Source organism: Musa acuminata, chromosome BXJ1-4, assembly GCF_036884655.1.
Source record: "Musa acuminata AAA Group cultivar baxijiao chromosome BXJ1-4, Cavendish_Baxijiao_AAA, whole genome shotgun sequence".
In the NCBI taxonomy this organism is placed as follows: domain Eukaryota; kingdom Viridiplantae; phylum Streptophyta; class Magnoliopsida; order Zingiberales; family Musaceae; genus Musa; species Musa acuminata.
Genome location: NC_088330.1, coordinates 974,325 through 992,837, shown reverse-complemented (window position 1 = coordinate 992,837; position 18,513 = coordinate 974,325). Strand labels below are relative to the sequence as shown.

The window sequence follows — 18,513 nt, the reverse complement described above, 5'->3', positions numbered from 1 at the left end:
AATAATTGCTGATAACTCATATGGCTGTTACTTCATATATTGCTTTTAAATGTTTTTGACCTAAAAGATTAAAAAGAAAACGTCGATATTGGTTTTGAAACACATTAAATTACTGCCCACTAACAGGCTTTCTGAGATCCAGAAAACATATTTCTCCTCCCTACAGCAACGGGACTCCCCCAATTTCCATCTAAGGCAGACCTGGAAACCAACACGTATGGTATAATACTAATACTTTCAGCAGCCAAATCGCAAGCAAGTTTATGCACCCTTCGTCATGCTTCATCTTCTTTGGTGATGTCCTCCTCCCTGCGATAAGCGCTCAGTCTGCACTTCTTTAGCTTTCTGCCCTCCGCAGAGACGCAGAAGTGCAAGAAGTCGCCGTACTCGAAAGGTCGGAAGAGAGAGGGATGGTCACCGTCCACGAGCTCCGCTGGGGCTTGGATCGTTTGCTCGCTCATAGGCCTCGAAAACAGGATGGCGGAGTATCTCGCTACTGTGCCGTCCATGGCGACGCCGTGCATGGGGGCGTACACCCTCCCGTTACTCCATGCCTACTCCAACGTAATTAATGTACGTGCGTTGATGAAGAAGAAGAATGTTTTCAGCTTAAATATGACAACTTGTATTATCAAAACAGGTCAAGGAATCATTGACCGTACGTGGAAAGCCTCTCCTGCGATGACGAAGAAGGAAGCGACCGATCTGGGCGCGGCCAGGTGCCACTCCCCGTCCATGGCCTCCACCTGCAGCCCGTCCACCTCGTTCAACTGGCACACGATCGACAGCATGTTCGTGTCCCGGTGCGCCATGTGAGCCAGCTTCCTCTTCTCCTCGTCCCACTCGCCGGCCGCCCCGTACTCCGTGAACCGCAGCAGGTAGTACGTCGACTGCATCTGCTCCTCCGCGTACTTCGCCACGCCCAGGCTCTCCAACACCATCCTCCTCACCATCTCCTCCAACTCCGCCACTTGCTTGGTGAACGAGCGCGCCTTCTCGCTACCCAACACGTCGGAGATCGCATCGCTCAGCAGGAGACATCGATCGATGAAGGAAGAAGAAGAAGAAGACGGTACCAGAAATTGGGGTTTGATCCGCTGGGCCACATGAGGCTGGCGAAGTTGGGGATGGTGTGGGGAAGGGTAGCGTCCCTGATGGCGAGGCTCTCGTAGGCGAGGCCTGGAAAGTGGCCGAGGTAGCCGCCGTAGGGCGCATCGGAGGCATTCCTGAGCTTGGTCCGAAGAGGGAGGGACAAGAGATCCTTGGCGATCCCCAGTAGGGAAAGGCGGAGCTCGGAGGCGACCCGGTTGTACACGGCCTCGAAGCAGCCGTGGAATTCGAGAGCCGGCATCACCTGCTCCTGAACGGCGTCCCAGGCCGGCGTTCCCGCGCAAGCCATGCTGACACCGGAGAAGTCGATCATAGGGAGATGCCGTCGCATGACTCTCTCTTCTTTCTCTCTCTCTCCTGCTACTAATTCCATCGAGATATACCGAACCCGACTACGGTAGGGTGTTATCGGGTTGGATATTGTATAGAATTCGGATCCAATAAGTTTATTTGTATTAATAGCGATTCGTGCTTGGCATTTCGAGTATTAGATTTGTTATCGAGTACGGATCCGGAAATCAAACCCAACCTGTTTGAGATAAGAAGACTCCGGCTTATTATTTCGGGTTATCGGGCCTCATCAACACGCAAATAATTCCATCTATTTGTATTTGATTGAAAGTGGATAGAGCACCAATCTATTTGGATTTGATTGAAAGTGGAAGGAGCACCAAATTTTGCGAGCATAGTTGGATGAAACCCTTTTTGACTTGTGGTACAGTGTGATTTGACACACACTATGTTGGATTCGAAGGCGCAAAAAAACACTTAAAATTCCCTCTTCCTCTTAATCTCTCATAATATTGCTAAGGGGACTGTCCATTGCTGGGGTGGGTATATTTCTCTCTCTAGCCTTTCCTACATATACCTATTTCGCTCTGGATTTCTCTGTCACAACCAACATGAGGGCAGTTTTGATCAACTCTAACATAACAAGCAAAATCCAGAAAGATATTATAGTTAGTGTAATATATAAAGATGATAAAAAAAAATAATTTCTTGATGCCATTAGTACTATCTTGAATATGAATTTAAGTTATGATAATATAAGGTGTTATTCTCAAAGTTAGTCGTAAAACTAGAGGACGTTCTATCTAACCTAGTAAGATTCCGAGTTGAAAGCAAATCAATATGACTTAAAAATATCGAGAAGCTGTTTTAGAACCATTATTTTCAGATATCATATAAACATTTGTAGACGATTGATGGTGGGAATTCTCAATTAGATTCTTCTCATACTCAATTGAATATAAGGTCTCAAGTATAGTGTGTTGGAATAGTAATATTAACATATATTTGACTTATCAAATCTAAATGCAGGTAAAAAATTTAGACTAACATTGCTTCTTAATTTTTTTTAAGAATAATTATGAGGAGAGAGTAAAAGAGTCGAGGAAAAAGTTCCTCTTATCTGTCCGTATAAAGTCCCCAAACAGTAAAAAAGGAGAATTGAGGTTTTTCTCTTTTTTAAGTTTCAACGATCCCCCATAAAAAAACTCAAGTTTCCTTCAAATAAATAAAATAAAATTATTAAACAAAAAGATTATTAAGAATCTGAATCAGAAGATGAGACACGGTGAAAATATGATCACTTAGTAAACTAGGGGGTGATGGATCCAAACGCCAGGAGAATGCAGAGCTTCCATTATGGCTCGAAGACAGAGACCATAAACCACTAAAAACCGTGAGTCACATGACCAATTCGTTCGTACCATCCTGTCACAAGTTCAGATATACATGTGTGCAATATAAGGAAAACTACACTCGGATATGCGCACAACCAAACATCATCATGTACACCACATGCACGCCCATAAAAGTTGAAGATAGAGAGAGAGAGAGAGAGAAGTTTTCCAGTGTTAACAGCACATTTCACACCCTTGTTCTTCTTATTGGAGCACAAATGGAATCACAGTAATGGTGCTACCTACAGGAGCTTTAGCACTCTCAACCGTTCTTCATGCTCGGGATCCATTTTCGGTGGCGCATAACACCCGTGAAGGTCCTCTACCACATATTCCTGGATCAGGATGCGATGGATTCAAATAAAGAAATGAAACACCGAATTGATTATTACACCATCAAAATTAACAGCAGAGCAGTATTCTTGCCTTGGTGAGCTCCCTCTTCGTGAGGATGTGATAATGCCTCTGCCAAATCCTTTGGATGGCCATGGTAGCTGCCAGGAAGCCGTAGGCGATGCCTAGGATAGCAAATACAATGACAAAGATGACCACCAATGCAAAGCAAGCCTCCATGGAAGCAGGGAAGCAATCCAGTATTCCCCAGCCATAGCAGCAGTTTCGACAACCAGTCATGCAGGGACCATTGCTGTTGAAGGATGAGCAGTGCAGTATAAGCCCAAAAAACCCAAGAAGCACAAAGAATGCCAAGACACCTGCAAGATCCAAAAGCATGTCATTAAAATTAACATGATGTATAAAAAAATAAACATTTGCGAAATAAGCATTAGTAACAGCATCTCAGGGATGCATCCTACTATCTGTCAATGGACAGGACACTCTACAAAATAGTTGAAATCAATTCAGCACACTTGGGCGGCAAACCATTTTTTAACAGAATGATCAGAAAGGTATAACTAGATACATCAAAGATCAAATACTTGAGAATACGTTATGCGGCTATCTGTCTACACTATAAATGAGAGACTTTGGCTACAACCTGACACTCCAAGTGTTCCAAAATGCAAAGTACCTTCCCATGATATCTCTAAATTTGCCCCTTGCAAGACGGAAGATCCATTTGTTGCAACTTAAAGCAGCCCCCACATGATCAGGGGCATGATACCAAGGTCAGATCAAAAGCTTTTAAATCTATCACACAATTTCAACTTTAAAGATCTAAGTGCAAACCCTTCATGAACAAGAACAATTTCATACTGCCTAACATTCCAAAACATATCTTGCAGGAACTGCTAATTGCTAAGACCAAACCATGTTAAAATCACCTATGCAGTAATAGAAGGGTATTGGATGCTTCGACAGTATGCGGTCCCAACCATCGCTGAAGGAATTCCTGAAGCTCCCATTTTTGTCTAGGAAATAGGAAAAACCACCAATAGTAGCAATGACCTGTAGATTGACAAGAGGATTAATCACAGGATTGTCACCCTAGAAAACTGATCAATAGATACCTAGACCAAGACTCACACAGAGCAGTCATTTAGCTATCCATGACCGAGAGATGATTAAAGCACCAAAGTCCATACTCCTTGAATGTCACTATATCATGTTAGATGAGTGATAAAGTTTTACATGCAATCCTCTAGGATTAAGGTGAAACATATCAACAAAAACCTAAATTTATTAACTATCAAAAACCCAAGAAACAACCATTACATAACTGTAATCTGTTCCCATATTTATTGAAGAAAAATATAGCATAAGATATGGCATGCCAAAACTTCTATGAAGGACAAAAAGGACAAAATGGATCTGAAGCATATTATAAAAGAAGGTTTAGTCAAAATTTTCAGCCATTTAAAGGAAAGCAAAAATAGAAACGTGAATTCTTGAGTCCAACAGGGATGACATATATGCATAAAAAATTTTCCCTTACAGTTTGTACAGCAAGGAAGACAAGGAGAACATCTCTAGCTACGAAAATCCGGAACTTTATTTTGCGCCATGAATAGTCCTCAAGAAATTCCACTCGCAGATGGAACAGAGCCTTACATGTTGTGCAGTGTGAAAAGGCAAATCCTTCCTGTAAACAACAAATAAAAAAATCAACAACGTATCCTCTAAATTGAAAAAGAAAATAGTTTAATGTTTCTTTCTCTATATGGCAAGATTAATCTGCGAATGAGTAATATAGAGTGACTGCAAACTATAAGGAATTTGTATGATTCTCCAGGATGATAATGATAAAAATAAATCTCAAAAAAATAAAAAACTTAATTCGACTTCTAAGGCTTCAAAATCATAATAGGACTGGACTATCTCAGTTCTTGAATGCAAATAAAACCAACTTCAAATAACCTTGTCCCTATGAACAGACAGTACATGCATTCAGAACTCAAACTTCTCCGAGAAACTGCTATGCTGCTGGTAGTTTTGTTATCATCAAATATATTTACCCATAGTCACGATGCTTTGAAAATTTTCAACAACCAGATTGATTGTATAATTTTCAGTTGCTACATCTAAATATCAGAATTCTTCCCGTGAACATATTCCTTAAATAATTTGCTGATATACTTTTCGTGTTTGCTTTCCATATGCCAAGCATATGCCAAGTGAAACTTGGCAAGACTCACAATGTACCAGACCTTTGGTTCAGCTAATGGGCTGCCGCAATCTGTTTCACTAAACTGAAACCCACAAAAACAATTTAACCAAGTTTGTTTAAGCTATCTCAATACTTACAGTAGCTAATCTGGTGTTATGTCACATTTATTTGCCTGTTGTTTTTAAATAACAACCAAGTATAAAAATGATATGGCATGCCATTGACAATTTGCATTTGTAGATAAACAAAATTATTAAATGTGATAATAGCATAAGGAATAAAGTTTGCCTTCACTGAACGCCAATGATCAAGACATGACCGGTGGACAAACTGCTGAGTGCCTTTGCACATGCATGGAGATATCAACTCATCACCTACAATAAAACAACAATAAAGGTAATCCTTTGCTGATGAATACAAATTTCCAATTTACAAAGGTCTGTCAACCAGCAGGGCAATCATTTAACAAGCAGATGAAACATGCTTATGGAAAAAATGGCACATGCTTATCACAAAACCAAATAACAGCCCAGAATATGCTATATGCACAAACTTTTAGGTTTGAGCTTATTTAGGTTCATTTATAATTATAAAACATACTTATGTTATTAAAATGTGTACATAAACTTAATGAAGACTTAGGTTTGAGTCAACAGACGAAGCCTTAGGTTTGAATTTACAAGATAACGGACAGGATGTCAGCACATTAAGTTATATTTCTAACATACTATTCGTTGCTAGTTAGAGTGGCAATCTCCCAATTACAAATGTCCTTGATTCTGTCTGTTTGACAATCTAATCATCATCATAATCTAACAAACTTCTGAAAGTACTACAACTTAGCTGTTAGTTACAATCATAATCTAATCATCATCATAATCTCATTTCGTCTTCGCATTTAGTTACAATCACAAGTCTAAGTCAGATAATACCTACAAAGGTAGCAACAAAACATAGCTGTTAGCCATTGTGTAAATTGTAAATTTACAGGAAATTGTAAATTTTGTCAAGGGAATCTCACCTGATCCCTGGTTTTTTAGGACCCTTTTTCAGGACATATTTCCTCTTATTCTAAAGCTCAGAGTCGTGAACATTAGTCACATTCCTAGGGCCAGTTTTTTTTCTTTTTTTCTAGGGCCAGTAATTTTGTTACCCATTCACAGGCAAATTTTGATCAGTCCCAGGGTTCCCAATTTTTGTCCACTGTGGCTGATTGCCCTGCTTTTTGCGATGTCACCCATTCATTGGCAACTATGTGTGGAAACACATAGTTGTTAGCCAAGCCCGTCATATATTTTCATCTAACTCACAATCACAAGTCTAATTCAGATAAAACTTACACCAGGTAACAGCACCATGTAGTTGCTATCTAAGGCCAGCAGACAGCCTTCTCTCCATTGAGTCATAATCAAGAACATAAAATCAATCCCACTAACAACTGCATTTCTTAGAAGTTATTATAAACTCATGTAACATGATTAATATAATCCTACTGATAGTCATCTCAGCTGCAAACAGAGGCTATTTTTAGAACTTGACAGCAGTATCAAGGTCTCGGCCTGTTCGTGAGTCCATCATAAAAATTCTCCATGTCAATTTTTCTGTAAAACTGAGCCCACAAATATGGGGCAGGTTAAAAAGTATAACTTGTGGATCCAAATGATCAGATAGGTCATTGGATAGAGTGTTTTTCACAATTAAATTATTAGGTTATAGGTACCATGAAGAAATTAAAAAGGCCCAACATTAACATGACATCCGAGCATGAATTTAACGTACAATAAACCATTTCTGCTCTCTCAGCATTTAATTTCTTATATCGCATCGAATGATAGCATGGAGAATCTTTAAGAATAACTCAGTTGTGCTATGTTACTCTTAGCTGAGCATGGGTTCCATTCTTGTTTGGAACTCCTATAGTTAGGTTACCACAGTAGTTATACTGTGATGAGTCATATGAATGGTAACATTTTTTAACATGAAATTCCATGAAAAGGAAAAGAGATGAAAGGTATAATTCACTTGATGGCCTTAATTTACATTTGGAAAACCCTGAGGATTTTGTTTATCTCCATGGACTAACCATAATTAGTTTGAAAGCTTGTAGATGCATCTCTCGATAACAGAACAATATCACACTAAATGTAGCATGAATTTACAAGAAAGGAAAGATTGACGAGAAAGCTCCGCAAACAAAACGGCAAGAAAAGTTCAATCGCTAAGATGAGATCACCTGTGAAGGTATCGCTCTCAAGGCAGATGCGGCAGCACGCAGATGAATTAGCATCCGCCTCGTCGTCCTTGATCTCGTCCAAACCATCCGGCGACGGAGAAGATTCGGTCTGTCTCCAGATAAGGGGATCGGAATCGTTCGGGTTCTTCTCTTCGTCCAGATCCATCTGCAACTCAGCCCGAAAAAAGAAATAGCAAGTATCATCATCAAATTGCACTAAAAATCACCATAAATTCCGTAAAGCGAGGGTCTTCCGGGTCATCGCACCTCCGGGAGGAGCAACAAACCGACGAGCAACAGGTGCAGAACCTCAAGCGACCTTGGAATCGGCCGTAGGATGATATGAAGAAATCACCGGGCGAGGTCGACGGGTTCCAAGTCGTCCTCAGGAAAAAGGTCATTCAACGCACGTGTCAGTCACGTGCCTTCCTTCGGATCGAGTTGCAGTCGCACGGCCCACGGGATGACTTCGGCATGGCCGCGCGTCGTTAACGTGTCTCACGTATTCATCTGTAACGCCTCATTGATTACGTACGTATTTAAACCTCCAAATTTTGAAGTCATTATGTCGAGATAAATATTGAAGGGGTAAAAAGAATATTAAAAGAAACATTTAAAAAATCATATTCGAATTCTCTCTTTATAGTTGTTGATCCTTCGTTTACAAATAAAAAAATATTTCATATAATATAAAATATTTATTATTTTAATTTTGCTAACGTGATGACATGTCTATTGATTGTTTTTTTGTCATTTTTTATGGCATGAAAACCACTTAATGAGATCCAAACAAAGACAAATATTCTCATATTAATTTAAAATTTTATCCTTATACCAAATTATTAAGAGAATAATAGATTTTTATATTTTTATTCATATTAAATATAAATAAAGTAAAATAATATAGTTAAAAGTATTTTTTTTATTTTAAAGTATAATTAAAAGTAGTTAATTTGGATTCTTTTCCAAGATTTTAATAATTATAAGGTATATTTTATACCAGAAATTTAGATGACACGTATGTTATCTTTAAATCTTTTTAGGATATATATGCACCAATGTGGAAATTTCGCGGAGAGCGCGATCAACGCATGTCACCGAGCTCGGATATTTGTATATCACGGCGATGAGCGATGATCAAGAGATCCAACGGCTGGGAGAGTCGCGTTCAAATGAAGCTGAGGAGCGTGCGGGAACAGAGTGCGAGAAAAGAGAGAGAGAGAGAGAGAGACTGTACATTTTAGGGTTCCCTTTCGATCGCCATATATACGCCCCGCTCTCTCCCTTCTCTTCCGCCTGCGATCGCTCCTCTCCTCTCTCCCCCTTGCGGAAGTGATCGGATGGTATGGTATCTGATCTGCTTCATCTTCCCATTGCGGAAGCGATTCAGGGTTTTTTTTTTCCTTTTATATGATCTCATCTGATACTGTCTGCAGGCGTTGCCGAATCAGCAAACCGTCGATTACCCGAGCTTCAAGCTCGTTCTCGTCGGCGATGGAGGGACTGGTAAGATCCATATCTATATCATTTTTTTAGTCTCGGGATGATGGTCGTGTTGATTCGATCGGGATCTTTCTTAGTGGAGATCTTGTTTGATCGTTCTCGCACACGAATTCCTGATGTTTTTGGGGTTTCCGATAGAATGCTACTGCGATCATAATCTTCTGGAGGATCCAGATTTCTGTATTGCATTTGATGATTGCTACTGAATCTTACTTTTCTCCATTGGTGTCTTCTGTGTCGATATCATTTCTGGTTCATGCTGTCACTTCACCCGACAGTTTGCTTATTGGTGGTTCTGTCATCCCATGTATCGTGTTTCGGCCTTCATCGATAGCAATCGTGGTTGGTATCGTTGTCCAGGAAAATACACTGGCCTTGGTAGCTCCGTTCCTCAATATGAGTCCGTTTCTTGATCAGAACCTTCATTTTCCCTAAACTACTGAGACCTTTTTTATTTATTTATTTTTGTTGCGGTCCAACGGGGCTCTTAAATTTTGCATCTTTCTTATTCTTATGAGAAAAGAAACGAAAAGCAAGAATATAGTTCTTTCATGCATTCATAGCCACTTACTCATCTGCTTTTGTACTTATGGTATAGGAAAAACTACGTTTGTGAAGAGGCACCTTACTGGTGAATTCGAGAAGAAGTATGAGCGTAAGTGTCAATGTCAAGTTTCATACATGTGTTTTACTTTCCATTTGCTCAATATGTATTGAAATATCATGGATTTTATTTTTCAGCTACTATTGGTGTTGAGGTCCATCCTTTGGATTTCTTCACAAACTGTGGGAAGATCCGGTTCTATTGCTGGGATACGGCTGGTCAAGAGAAATTTGGTGGTCTTCGGGATGGATACTAGTACCTTTTTGTCCTTTCTTTCTATTTTGATCACAGTGTTTTAGGCATGGATTTATTGTTTGACTTGCTGTAATACAGCTGTTAATTGGTGTTCTGGTACTTTTTAGAGTATGGACAAAACACTGGGGTCTCATGGTTTATTTTCTCTAAGCTTACATGGGATGCTGGATTACAACATAAGATGTTAAATTCAGTAATTGTTATAGACTCTTGCATTAGGCATTATGTGTATATTGTCATATCATGTACGCAATTCAGGTTCATTAGGCAGTTAGAAATTGTTTTATAGAAGCTTAATTTATTACAAATGGCTCTGTTACTTATCTAGTGCTCGACTTCTTTGGCATTAGACATAGCAAGTACATTGTTGTTGCATGTTCACAATTCAGGTTCATAAGCTGAACCCAACTTTTCTGGTTAGTTGTTGAATTTTTAAAATTATTCTGTTGTTGATGCAATGTATGCCTTATGATTATTTGAAAGTTCAGTTATTTGTATTAGATAGTTATAAAGCTTGTTTTGAGACACTTCATATTTCTTTTTGACAGTTGATAACTTCTTTCTTGACTACTTGTGAGATAGTGGAGTCAATGCATTGTTTTAGAATATTGAAGATAAGTGAAAATGTGCCACAAGACAATAGAGAATAAGTAGTTATATAAGTTGCTTTGACTGTGACTAGGTGCATAAAAGAGGTCAGGAATGAGAGGAATATCTTTTCGTGGCTGGAAGGCTAACTAAGGTTGCAACTATTTAAATGGTACTCTTGTAATTAAGCAATTTTACAAAAAGAAACTGACTTTTTTATTTTTGAGAAGATATTTGTTCAATTGATTTCTCAAATGAAACAAAATTTTGTTTACATATCTGACAGAAGTCTTTAGGTTCTTTCTTCTTTTGATGCTCAGACCTCAAAATGTTTGTCATATTCATAGTGCCTATGCTGAACCTTTATATTCTTGTCTAAAGGCTGCACATGGTCTTGTTTATTGTTTATTTATTTGCATGTTGTCAGATTAGTAGAAGCATTTTGATCACTTCACTGTTCTGATCATCTTAATAATTGATCATTATTTTTACAATCATGGGTAGAACAGATGGGATGAATCATGTTCTAATACAGCCTAGAGTGTGACCAATCAGATGGTGCAGATTGTTTATTGTGGCAAATACATTAATGAGTTTGACTGGTGAATTATGGTTATGAGAAATTGTTGGATTAGGAAAGATGATGTCCTTGTTCAAATTATTTTCTCTGGTTCCTGTGTTGTAGCAACATTGCTACTTGAACCTTTTCAACTAAAGATCTTATCTTCATTCTTGTTTCTGGGGGATACACAGTTTTTCTTTGTGTAGCCACCAACGTGATGAGTCACATTGGTGATCTATTACAGTTAATATTCATGCAAAGATATCTATTGTTATTAACTTGCTATCTTTTGTTCACAGTATACATGGTCAATGTGCGATTATCATGTTCGATGTCACTGCCAGGTTGACTTACAAAAATGTTCCAACATGGCACCGGGATCTTTGCAGGTTATTTGACAAGCTGCTTGTAACATAATTTGTACAAGTTGTCCTCCTCGTGGACATAAAAAAAAAGTCTAATTATCCTTTTTGTATTGAAACCAGGGTTTGTGAGAATATTCCGATCGTCCTTTGTGGTAACAAGGTCGATGTGAAGAACAGGCAGGTCAAAGCTAAGCAAGTTACATTCCACAGGAAGAAGAACCTCCAATACTATGAGATTTCTGCAAAGAGCAATTACAACTTTGAGAAGCCTTTCCTTTACCTCGCTAGAAAACTTGCAGGGTAAGGAAAATAAGTGTCATTTTGGTGGTAGAATCATATAGGAATTATCTGAATGACATCAAATTGTTGACAATTTTCATGTCAGGGACCCAAATCTTCACTTTGTTGAATCACCGGCTCTTGCACCTCCTGAAGTCCAGATTGACCTGGCTGCACAGCAACAGTAAGTGATTTTAAGCCCTGTTCACTAATTTGAAACATGTATCATTTTCCACCATATGGTTTCAAAAGCTCTTTGTTCACAATTTATGATGTCAAAGCCCTTTCAATATTTATATTAGATGCTTCTCAGATTTTGTTACCTTCTGGGTTATCATTCACTCTTTGTTTTTGAAAAGTTAATAAAAAACTGGATATATTTTTGTTTTGAATATCTGGGATATATTTGATAGGTACTTGTCGAAATGACCATCCCAATTAATGTTGAACTTTTGATTGATAAAGAGATGCATTAGAGGGCTCTTTTAGACCTTTTACTGGTTATCATGAATTAAAATTTCATGTTCGAATTGCCTAAAAACTTTTAATTCGTTGTTTATTCTTGTGTTTTATATATATAATAAGAAGAACCTTATTGTTGTATATGATGAACGAGCTGTCTGTGTCCCCTTTTGTGCCCATTTGTTGGTCTTGTTAGTTCTTTATATGACAAATAGTTGTTGGGAGCTATAGTGAGAAAAATGTCATCCTGAATTATTTTTTAAAGCCAATTTGTTGTGTTTTATGTTCATTGCAAATTCAAAAATCTCACTGTATCCATGAGAGATTAATTTTAAATGAATAACATTACATATAGTTGATCTAATTGTGCCTGCCTGCCTATCTTTGGGTTTTCAGGCATGAAGCTGAACTGGCTGCAGCTGCTGCCCAACCTCTTCCTGACGATGACGATGATGTATTTGATTAGAACTTTCTACTCAAGTCTATGTGCAGTGCAGCTAATGGAATCTGTCGATGGGTCTTGCGCTGGAATTGATGCTTTTATCTACTTAGCGGGTTAGTTGCATCATTTTTCTCTGTTGATGTTGATAAGAAAATATCGGGAGTTGTTCTGTAAGGCTGGATCTGCATTGGGTTTTTTTGGGGCGGTGGTGATGGTGTTGTTCTGTGTTGCTGCGAGCAACCTGTTTCCTTTGCTTTCGTTTGGAATACGTGTGCCATCTGAATCAAGTTTCTTTAATAACCCCATGATGCTATTGCTTATCACTTCTCTTTCCCATGATGTCTAATAGGGATAAAATAGTTTTCTGACGATAAATCTGTTGGTGGTGGTTGTATTGAAAGCTGCCTGGTTTCTAAAACTATGAGCTTTAGTGGTACAGAAAAACTTGATTTTTTTTTATTTTTATTTTTTGAAGAGGTCTTTTCGTAGTTTCTTATATGAAGGAGATTTTGAATTTATATAATAATTCATAAGGTGTCTACATTGATAGCCTTATATATCGTCAATGATATTTGTCTCAAGTCAGACTTAATTTAAAGAATATACTTCTTGATCATATGTTAGAAGAGTCACTATTAATAGAGGCTCTTGGTGATGATTCGAGTTGTAATCAATCACTTGGTTAAGTATTTACCGATGTTGGATCGATTTGAATGTCTCAGAGACCTCGTTGAATTAATACGTTCCGATAAAGTTGTGTGGTTTTCTCACCTCAAAACTTTAGTGGACAACTCCACAACAGGAGTTCCACATTCTTGTCGCACACCTATTCGGCTGAGGTCGTCTTGATGACCAAATCTTTGGCACTTCCGATAGTTTTTCGTCCATTTCATATATTGTTAAATATTTCAACTCAAAGAAATTTGATTATTGTATTGTTTTTTTATTATCATAAAGAATATTTATGATAATTTTCTTAGTGACTTTGAATATAGGGTAAATTCTCTAGAAAAGTTCCTAAACTTTATTTTCTTTCTCGCTGAGCACCCTTATTTTCCTTTTTTTTGGATAAAGATAGATAAAATTATGCTTTTTTTTAATGGAGTTATACTTTTTTTTGTTTAATAGAGCCCCATGTAATCCCATTCAAAAACAGTGTAACTCAAATCTTAAAATAAAAATTGGTACTTTAAAATCTTAAAAAACATTCTATAAATATATTCAAGTGGTTTTTGGATCAAAATTGTGGTGAATTTACCTAAATAAAAAAAGAACCTAATTTAATATTTATAAAGGGCTGAAATAAATAAAAAGCAAGGATTGAATCAATACACAGTGACAAAAAAAAAAATTTAAGATGCCAACAATTTAAATATAATTATCAATCTGGTAAATTTTCATTGTATAGTGAAAACTGTCATATATAACTATAAAAATAGTTTTAGGATAAAAGTACTTATAAACTATTTGGTTTAATTGAATCAAATAAAATATTTCCTCATTCAACAATAACAATTGCTCCTCATGGCCCTATACATTGTTACTCAATCCATAATTGCAGGCACTTTAATGATGATTGTTTGAGTTTATTTTTATTGGTCCTCCTCCTCTCTTCATTTGGCAAATGACAATTCCTGTAATGATCGATGGCAAAATAGCGAAGGAGCATGATGATTCCTCCATATTCTTCTCGGTAACTCTCCCACCCCATCTCTTTCTCCGATTCTTCTTCATCTTCTCCCTACCTCTTCCATGAGTTATAATAATTTTAATTCTATTTATATTTTAATATGTTTATCTTTTGTTATATGTAAATTTTAGTATTGTTAATAAGACTTGATAATAATTTTTTTTAAAGATTGAATGAATTAATTAAAATGATATAGAGAACACATAGGTTTGCCACTCCCAACGAGGATTCCTCATCCCCACCCTTGTCCCATCTAAATGGGGCAAGGATGATGGATGGGGATGAGATTGGGATGGGAATGGGGACGGGGAAGCATTCCCCACCCCCGTTGACATTCATAACCATTCAGTTTGATAATATTTGATTCTTCTTTTCATTATCAAAATATATGAAACATATGAAACTACAAGGATGAAATTAATAAATTAATACAAATAAAATTAAATTGACATAATTATATAAAAATATATCAAAAAATTACCTATTTTTTATAGAAAGATTATCGTTTGGCCTTTCTATAAGTATAGTAAGTATTCGATGAGATGATTTTTTTATGTATAAACTAATAAAGATTAGACATGATAATCCAATAAGGATGAACACAAATGTGCATCTCATAAACAAGAAAATCCATCATTAATTGATTAAAAAAATACTTAAATAGAACTATTAATTAAAAAAAAGGCCATTTAAAATCCCAAAGATAAAAAAGGTGATCTGCTTTTTAATTTATTTGTAAGGGCCAGGAAAGTTTAAAAAGGTTTTAAGGTAGTGTTTGTTAACTGAGTTATAATTGTTTTTTAATAAGTCCCAAAAACAGTATAACTTAGTTAAGAAAATATGTAACTTTCTTAAAAACTTTCATAGATGGAATGTGTGGATAAATGGGAGATGGATTCAACCTAATGTACCCAATAATGAAAAATTACAATCTATTAAGGACCTTAAATATTGAAAGAAAAGGCCATTTAAAACTTCAAAATTAGAAAAAAATGGTTAATGGATGCTTCTCAATTTATTTTAATGGGGGTAAGTATGGTTTGTAAAGTTTTTAAGCAGAGTGCCAACTGAGTTATATTGTTTTTGAATATGACTTAAAAAATAGTGGAAAGTTTTTTTATTTTCTTAAAAAAAAAAAATAAATGCCTTCTTTGATAATATACAACTGAATTTGTGGTCAGATGGGAGATACATTCAAACCCAAAAAGGTGAAAATTAGAGAAAATAGAAAAAAAAAATCAGCCCATTAAAAAAGATGATTTAAGTACAAAAAATTTATAAAAAAGTAATCATTGGGTGCTTATCAATTCATTTACAATGTATCCTTTATAGTTTTACAAAATTTTTTGAGCCATTAAGCTAAGTAGCATTATTTTTTAATAGGACCAAAAAAAAAAAAAAGATTACCCAGCTTAATGAGACAACTATTTTTATCAAATTTAAAAATAAATTTTAAACAAAGTTTAGGGCTATTTTCATATATAGCTGTGGCATACTGCATATTGGAGTAGCCCTAAAAGCAAGTAATATCTTTAACTATTTAAGCATAAAATATATAGAGTAGACAAATTCATTATTTCAACCTAATAATAATTTACAAAAGTATCAAATGTGACTTAGATTAACATCATATCATACAACAAGAAAGAACTTGAGATCATACAACTCGTTGTTATATCGAGTGGGGAGTTATGTGGAAAGAGAATATATTAGGGTTTTCAAACTTCGGATCATGATAATAAAACTGATATAAGATTATTGAAAGTAAGATACTAATATTGAAGCTGAACGAAAACGATTGATATTGAACTAAGGCTTTAAATGAAAACCCTTGACACGAATGAGAATAAGATGTTGCTTTTGATCAAGAAGGTGATCGATAAGTGCATAAGTTTTAACTACAATCGATTTTATTCTTTGTTCCATTTAATTGAGTTTATCGTACAAAGATAATTAGAAAATATTCTAGAAAATAAAATACTATTCACGAATAAATGAAAAAAAATGAGAGGAAAAAAAATAAAAAAAATACGGAGTTTTTTTTTTTTAAAAAAGGTTTGCCCTAATATTATTATAATTATATTTACTGCTATTTCTACTTCAGGGATTGGGTCAAAACTTCGTTTCCTCGGTGCGGGGAGAGACCGAAATCCTCTCCCTCTTCGTCCTCCCTCCCCTCTCCCTTTCTCCCAAACACTATCGGCTTTCTTCGTGGTGATCGCCGCCGCTCGAGCAAACCCTCGGCGCACGTCTTCGCGACGTGCCCTCCCGTTCCCGGGAGCGGAAGGTCATCTCGATCCCTAACGATTTATGGTAGATCTATTGTTTTCTTCATCGACAGACCGATCGTTTGGGAATTTGCATCCCAGCTTTGACTGATGGTTTTAGTCTTTCTCGTCCTTAGGTCCTTGGGATCTCTCGATCCGTTTGGGATATATCTCTTTGATCGAGTCGGATACGGCGATGGAGGGGAACAAAGATGATGCTTTGAAGTGCCTCCGGATCGGTAAGGACGCATTGCAGTCCGGTGATCGGACTCGCGCCGTCAAATTCCTCTCCAAGGCTCGCCGTCTAGATCCCACTTTGCCGATCGACGGCCTCCTCTCCGCCGCTGCTGACTCTGATGGCAAATCCGGCGGTCCCGCTGATTCCGCTGCGTCGTCGAACGCTTCCCAGCCTGACGAGCCATCGAGCGGTACTTCTTCCCGTGCTGCCGCTGCATCCGTCTCTTCTGCTTCCAAGGTTAGGATTTCCTCGGATGGTCCTGGGTCTTCGAGGGACTACACTGACGAGCAGGTGACCGTCATCAGTCAGATTAAGAAGCTGAATGATTACTATCAGATCTTGGGGGTTGAAAAAGGATGCACTGTGGAGGAAGTTAGGAAGGCCTACCGGAAGCTCTCTTTGAAGGTGCATCCTGACAAGAACAAGGCGCCTGGTGCTGATGAAGCCTTTAAGGCTGTATCTAAGGCCTTCCAGTGCTTGAGCGACAATGAGAGCAGGAAAAGGTATGATCTTCTCGGTTCAGATGAGCCTGATCGGCCGGTGGCACAGCGTGGCAATCATGGTTTCAATGGCTTTTATGACGAGGACTTTGATGCTGATGAGATCTTCAGGAACTTCTTTTTTGGTGGAGGGCCTCCGGTTGCCACTCATTTTCGCACTTTCCGCTTTAGAACTGGTGGCACGGGTGGGGTGAGTGCTCATGAGATGCATGGTTCTGTCAATCATAATCTCCGGATGCTCATACAGATCTTGCCTATCATTATCCTGTTCTTGCTGAACTTCCTTCCATCTTCTGAACCAATATATATGCTGTTCCGATCCTATCCTTATGAGCACAAGCTAGAAACATCAAGGGGTGTGGCATACTTTGTTAAGTCAGTGAAATTTGAGGAGGAATATCCTTATGAGAGCCCAAAACGCATTGCTTTGGAGGAACATGTGGAGAGTGACTATGTTGGGATCCTTGAACAGAATTGCCGGGTTGAGTTGCAGAGACGACACTGGGGACTGTCATACCAAACACCACATTGCGATAGGCTTCAGAAGTTTGAGGCAGCAGCTTGATGCCATCAACTCAAGGTGGGTTTGCTATTACATGTTACCTTCTTCTTAGTTTTACAATGCAACTAGTTTTGCAACAGTAGAACATTTGAGCATGTTATATTTTCTACTCAAAATTAATATTCGAATTTTTTATGTGATATTTTTGCTTGTCTATGATGAATCTAGTTTTAGGTGGTCACATATATGTAACACAAAGTCCAGGTAGGACAAGAGCACAACAAAGATGATTTTCTGTTGTCAACTGATTGTTCATGCCTACTGTATCTATTCATGTTGGGCTTGTATCAGATGTCTGTTTGTCAGTAGAAACTTTTTCTTTTAGATGTCTTCTTATTTTGTTTCTTGGGTAATGGGTAGAAACTATAGAGAACTAGTGACCTTGCTTTTATGATTTTTTCAGATGTTACATTCCTAAATAATCTGGAAGATTGTTTACGATGATATAAATATGTTTAAGAACGACCTATAGATGCTTTGGATAGGTAGAGGGAGATCTAAGAATAGTTACTATGGTAGAAGAGATTCTGTTGCTCTTGGTTTAATAGGGATTCTGCTTTATAGAAGGTTTGATTGTAGAAAACAATTCATTTAGTTGACCC

General features: G+C 37.5%; 4 protein-coding genes across 4 annotated transcripts; 2 read left to right on the top strand and 2 right to left on the bottom strand.

The window, feature by feature from the left end:
• Positions 1-22: 22 nt before the first annotated feature.
• On the bottom strand, positions 23-1,478 carry LOC135672266 (probable 2-oxoglutarate-dependent dioxygenase AOP1). The gene is made up of 3 exons (XM_065180727.1): positions 1,077-1,478; positions 663-999; positions 23-554 (listed from the first exon to the last, which is right to left on the bottom strand). The coding sequence occupies exons 1-3, from the start codon at positions 1,439-1,441 to the stop codon at positions 276-278; spliced, it is 981 nt and encodes a 326-aa protein (XP_065036799.1). The 5' UTR covers positions 1,442-1,478; the 3' UTR covers positions 23-275.
• Positions 1,479-2,778: 1,300 nt separating this feature from the next.
• LOC135640317 (uncharacterized) lies at positions 2,779-8,020 on the bottom strand. The gene is made up of 7 exons (XM_065154630.1): positions 7,862-8,020; positions 7,595-7,760; positions 5,650-5,735; positions 4,690-4,836; positions 4,079-4,202; positions 3,222-3,508; positions 2,779-3,130 (listed from the first exon to the last, which is right to left on the bottom strand). Exons 2-7 carry the CDS (start codon positions 7,758-7,760, stop codon positions 3,038-3,040), a joined length of 903 nt encoding a protein of 300 aa, XP_065010702.1. The 5' UTR covers positions 7,862-8,020; the 3' UTR covers positions 2,779-3,037.
• Positions 8,021-8,798: 778 nt separating this feature from the next.
• LOC135640312 (GTP-binding nuclear protein Ran1B-like) lies at positions 8,799-12,922 on the top strand. The gene is made up of 8 exons (XM_065154624.1): positions 8,799-8,937; positions 9,031-9,100; positions 9,696-9,752; positions 9,839-9,956; positions 11,406-11,495; positions 11,592-11,771; positions 11,857-11,934; positions 12,609-12,922. The coding sequence occupies exons 1-8, from the start codon at positions 8,935-8,937 to the stop codon at positions 12,676-12,678; spliced, it is 666 nt and encodes a 221-aa protein (XP_065010696.1). The 5' UTR covers positions 8,799-8,934; the 3' UTR covers positions 12,679-12,922.
• Positions 12,923-16,807: 3,885 nt separating this feature from the next.
• LOC135671972 (chaperone protein dnaJ 49-like) lies at positions 16,808-17,914 on the top strand. Its single transcript, XM_065180428.1, has one exon. The coding sequence runs from the start codon at positions 16,808-16,810 to the stop codon at positions 17,912-17,914; it is 1,107 nt and encodes a 368-aa protein (XP_065036500.1).
• The last annotated feature ends 599 nt before the right edge of the window (positions 17,915-18,513 follow it).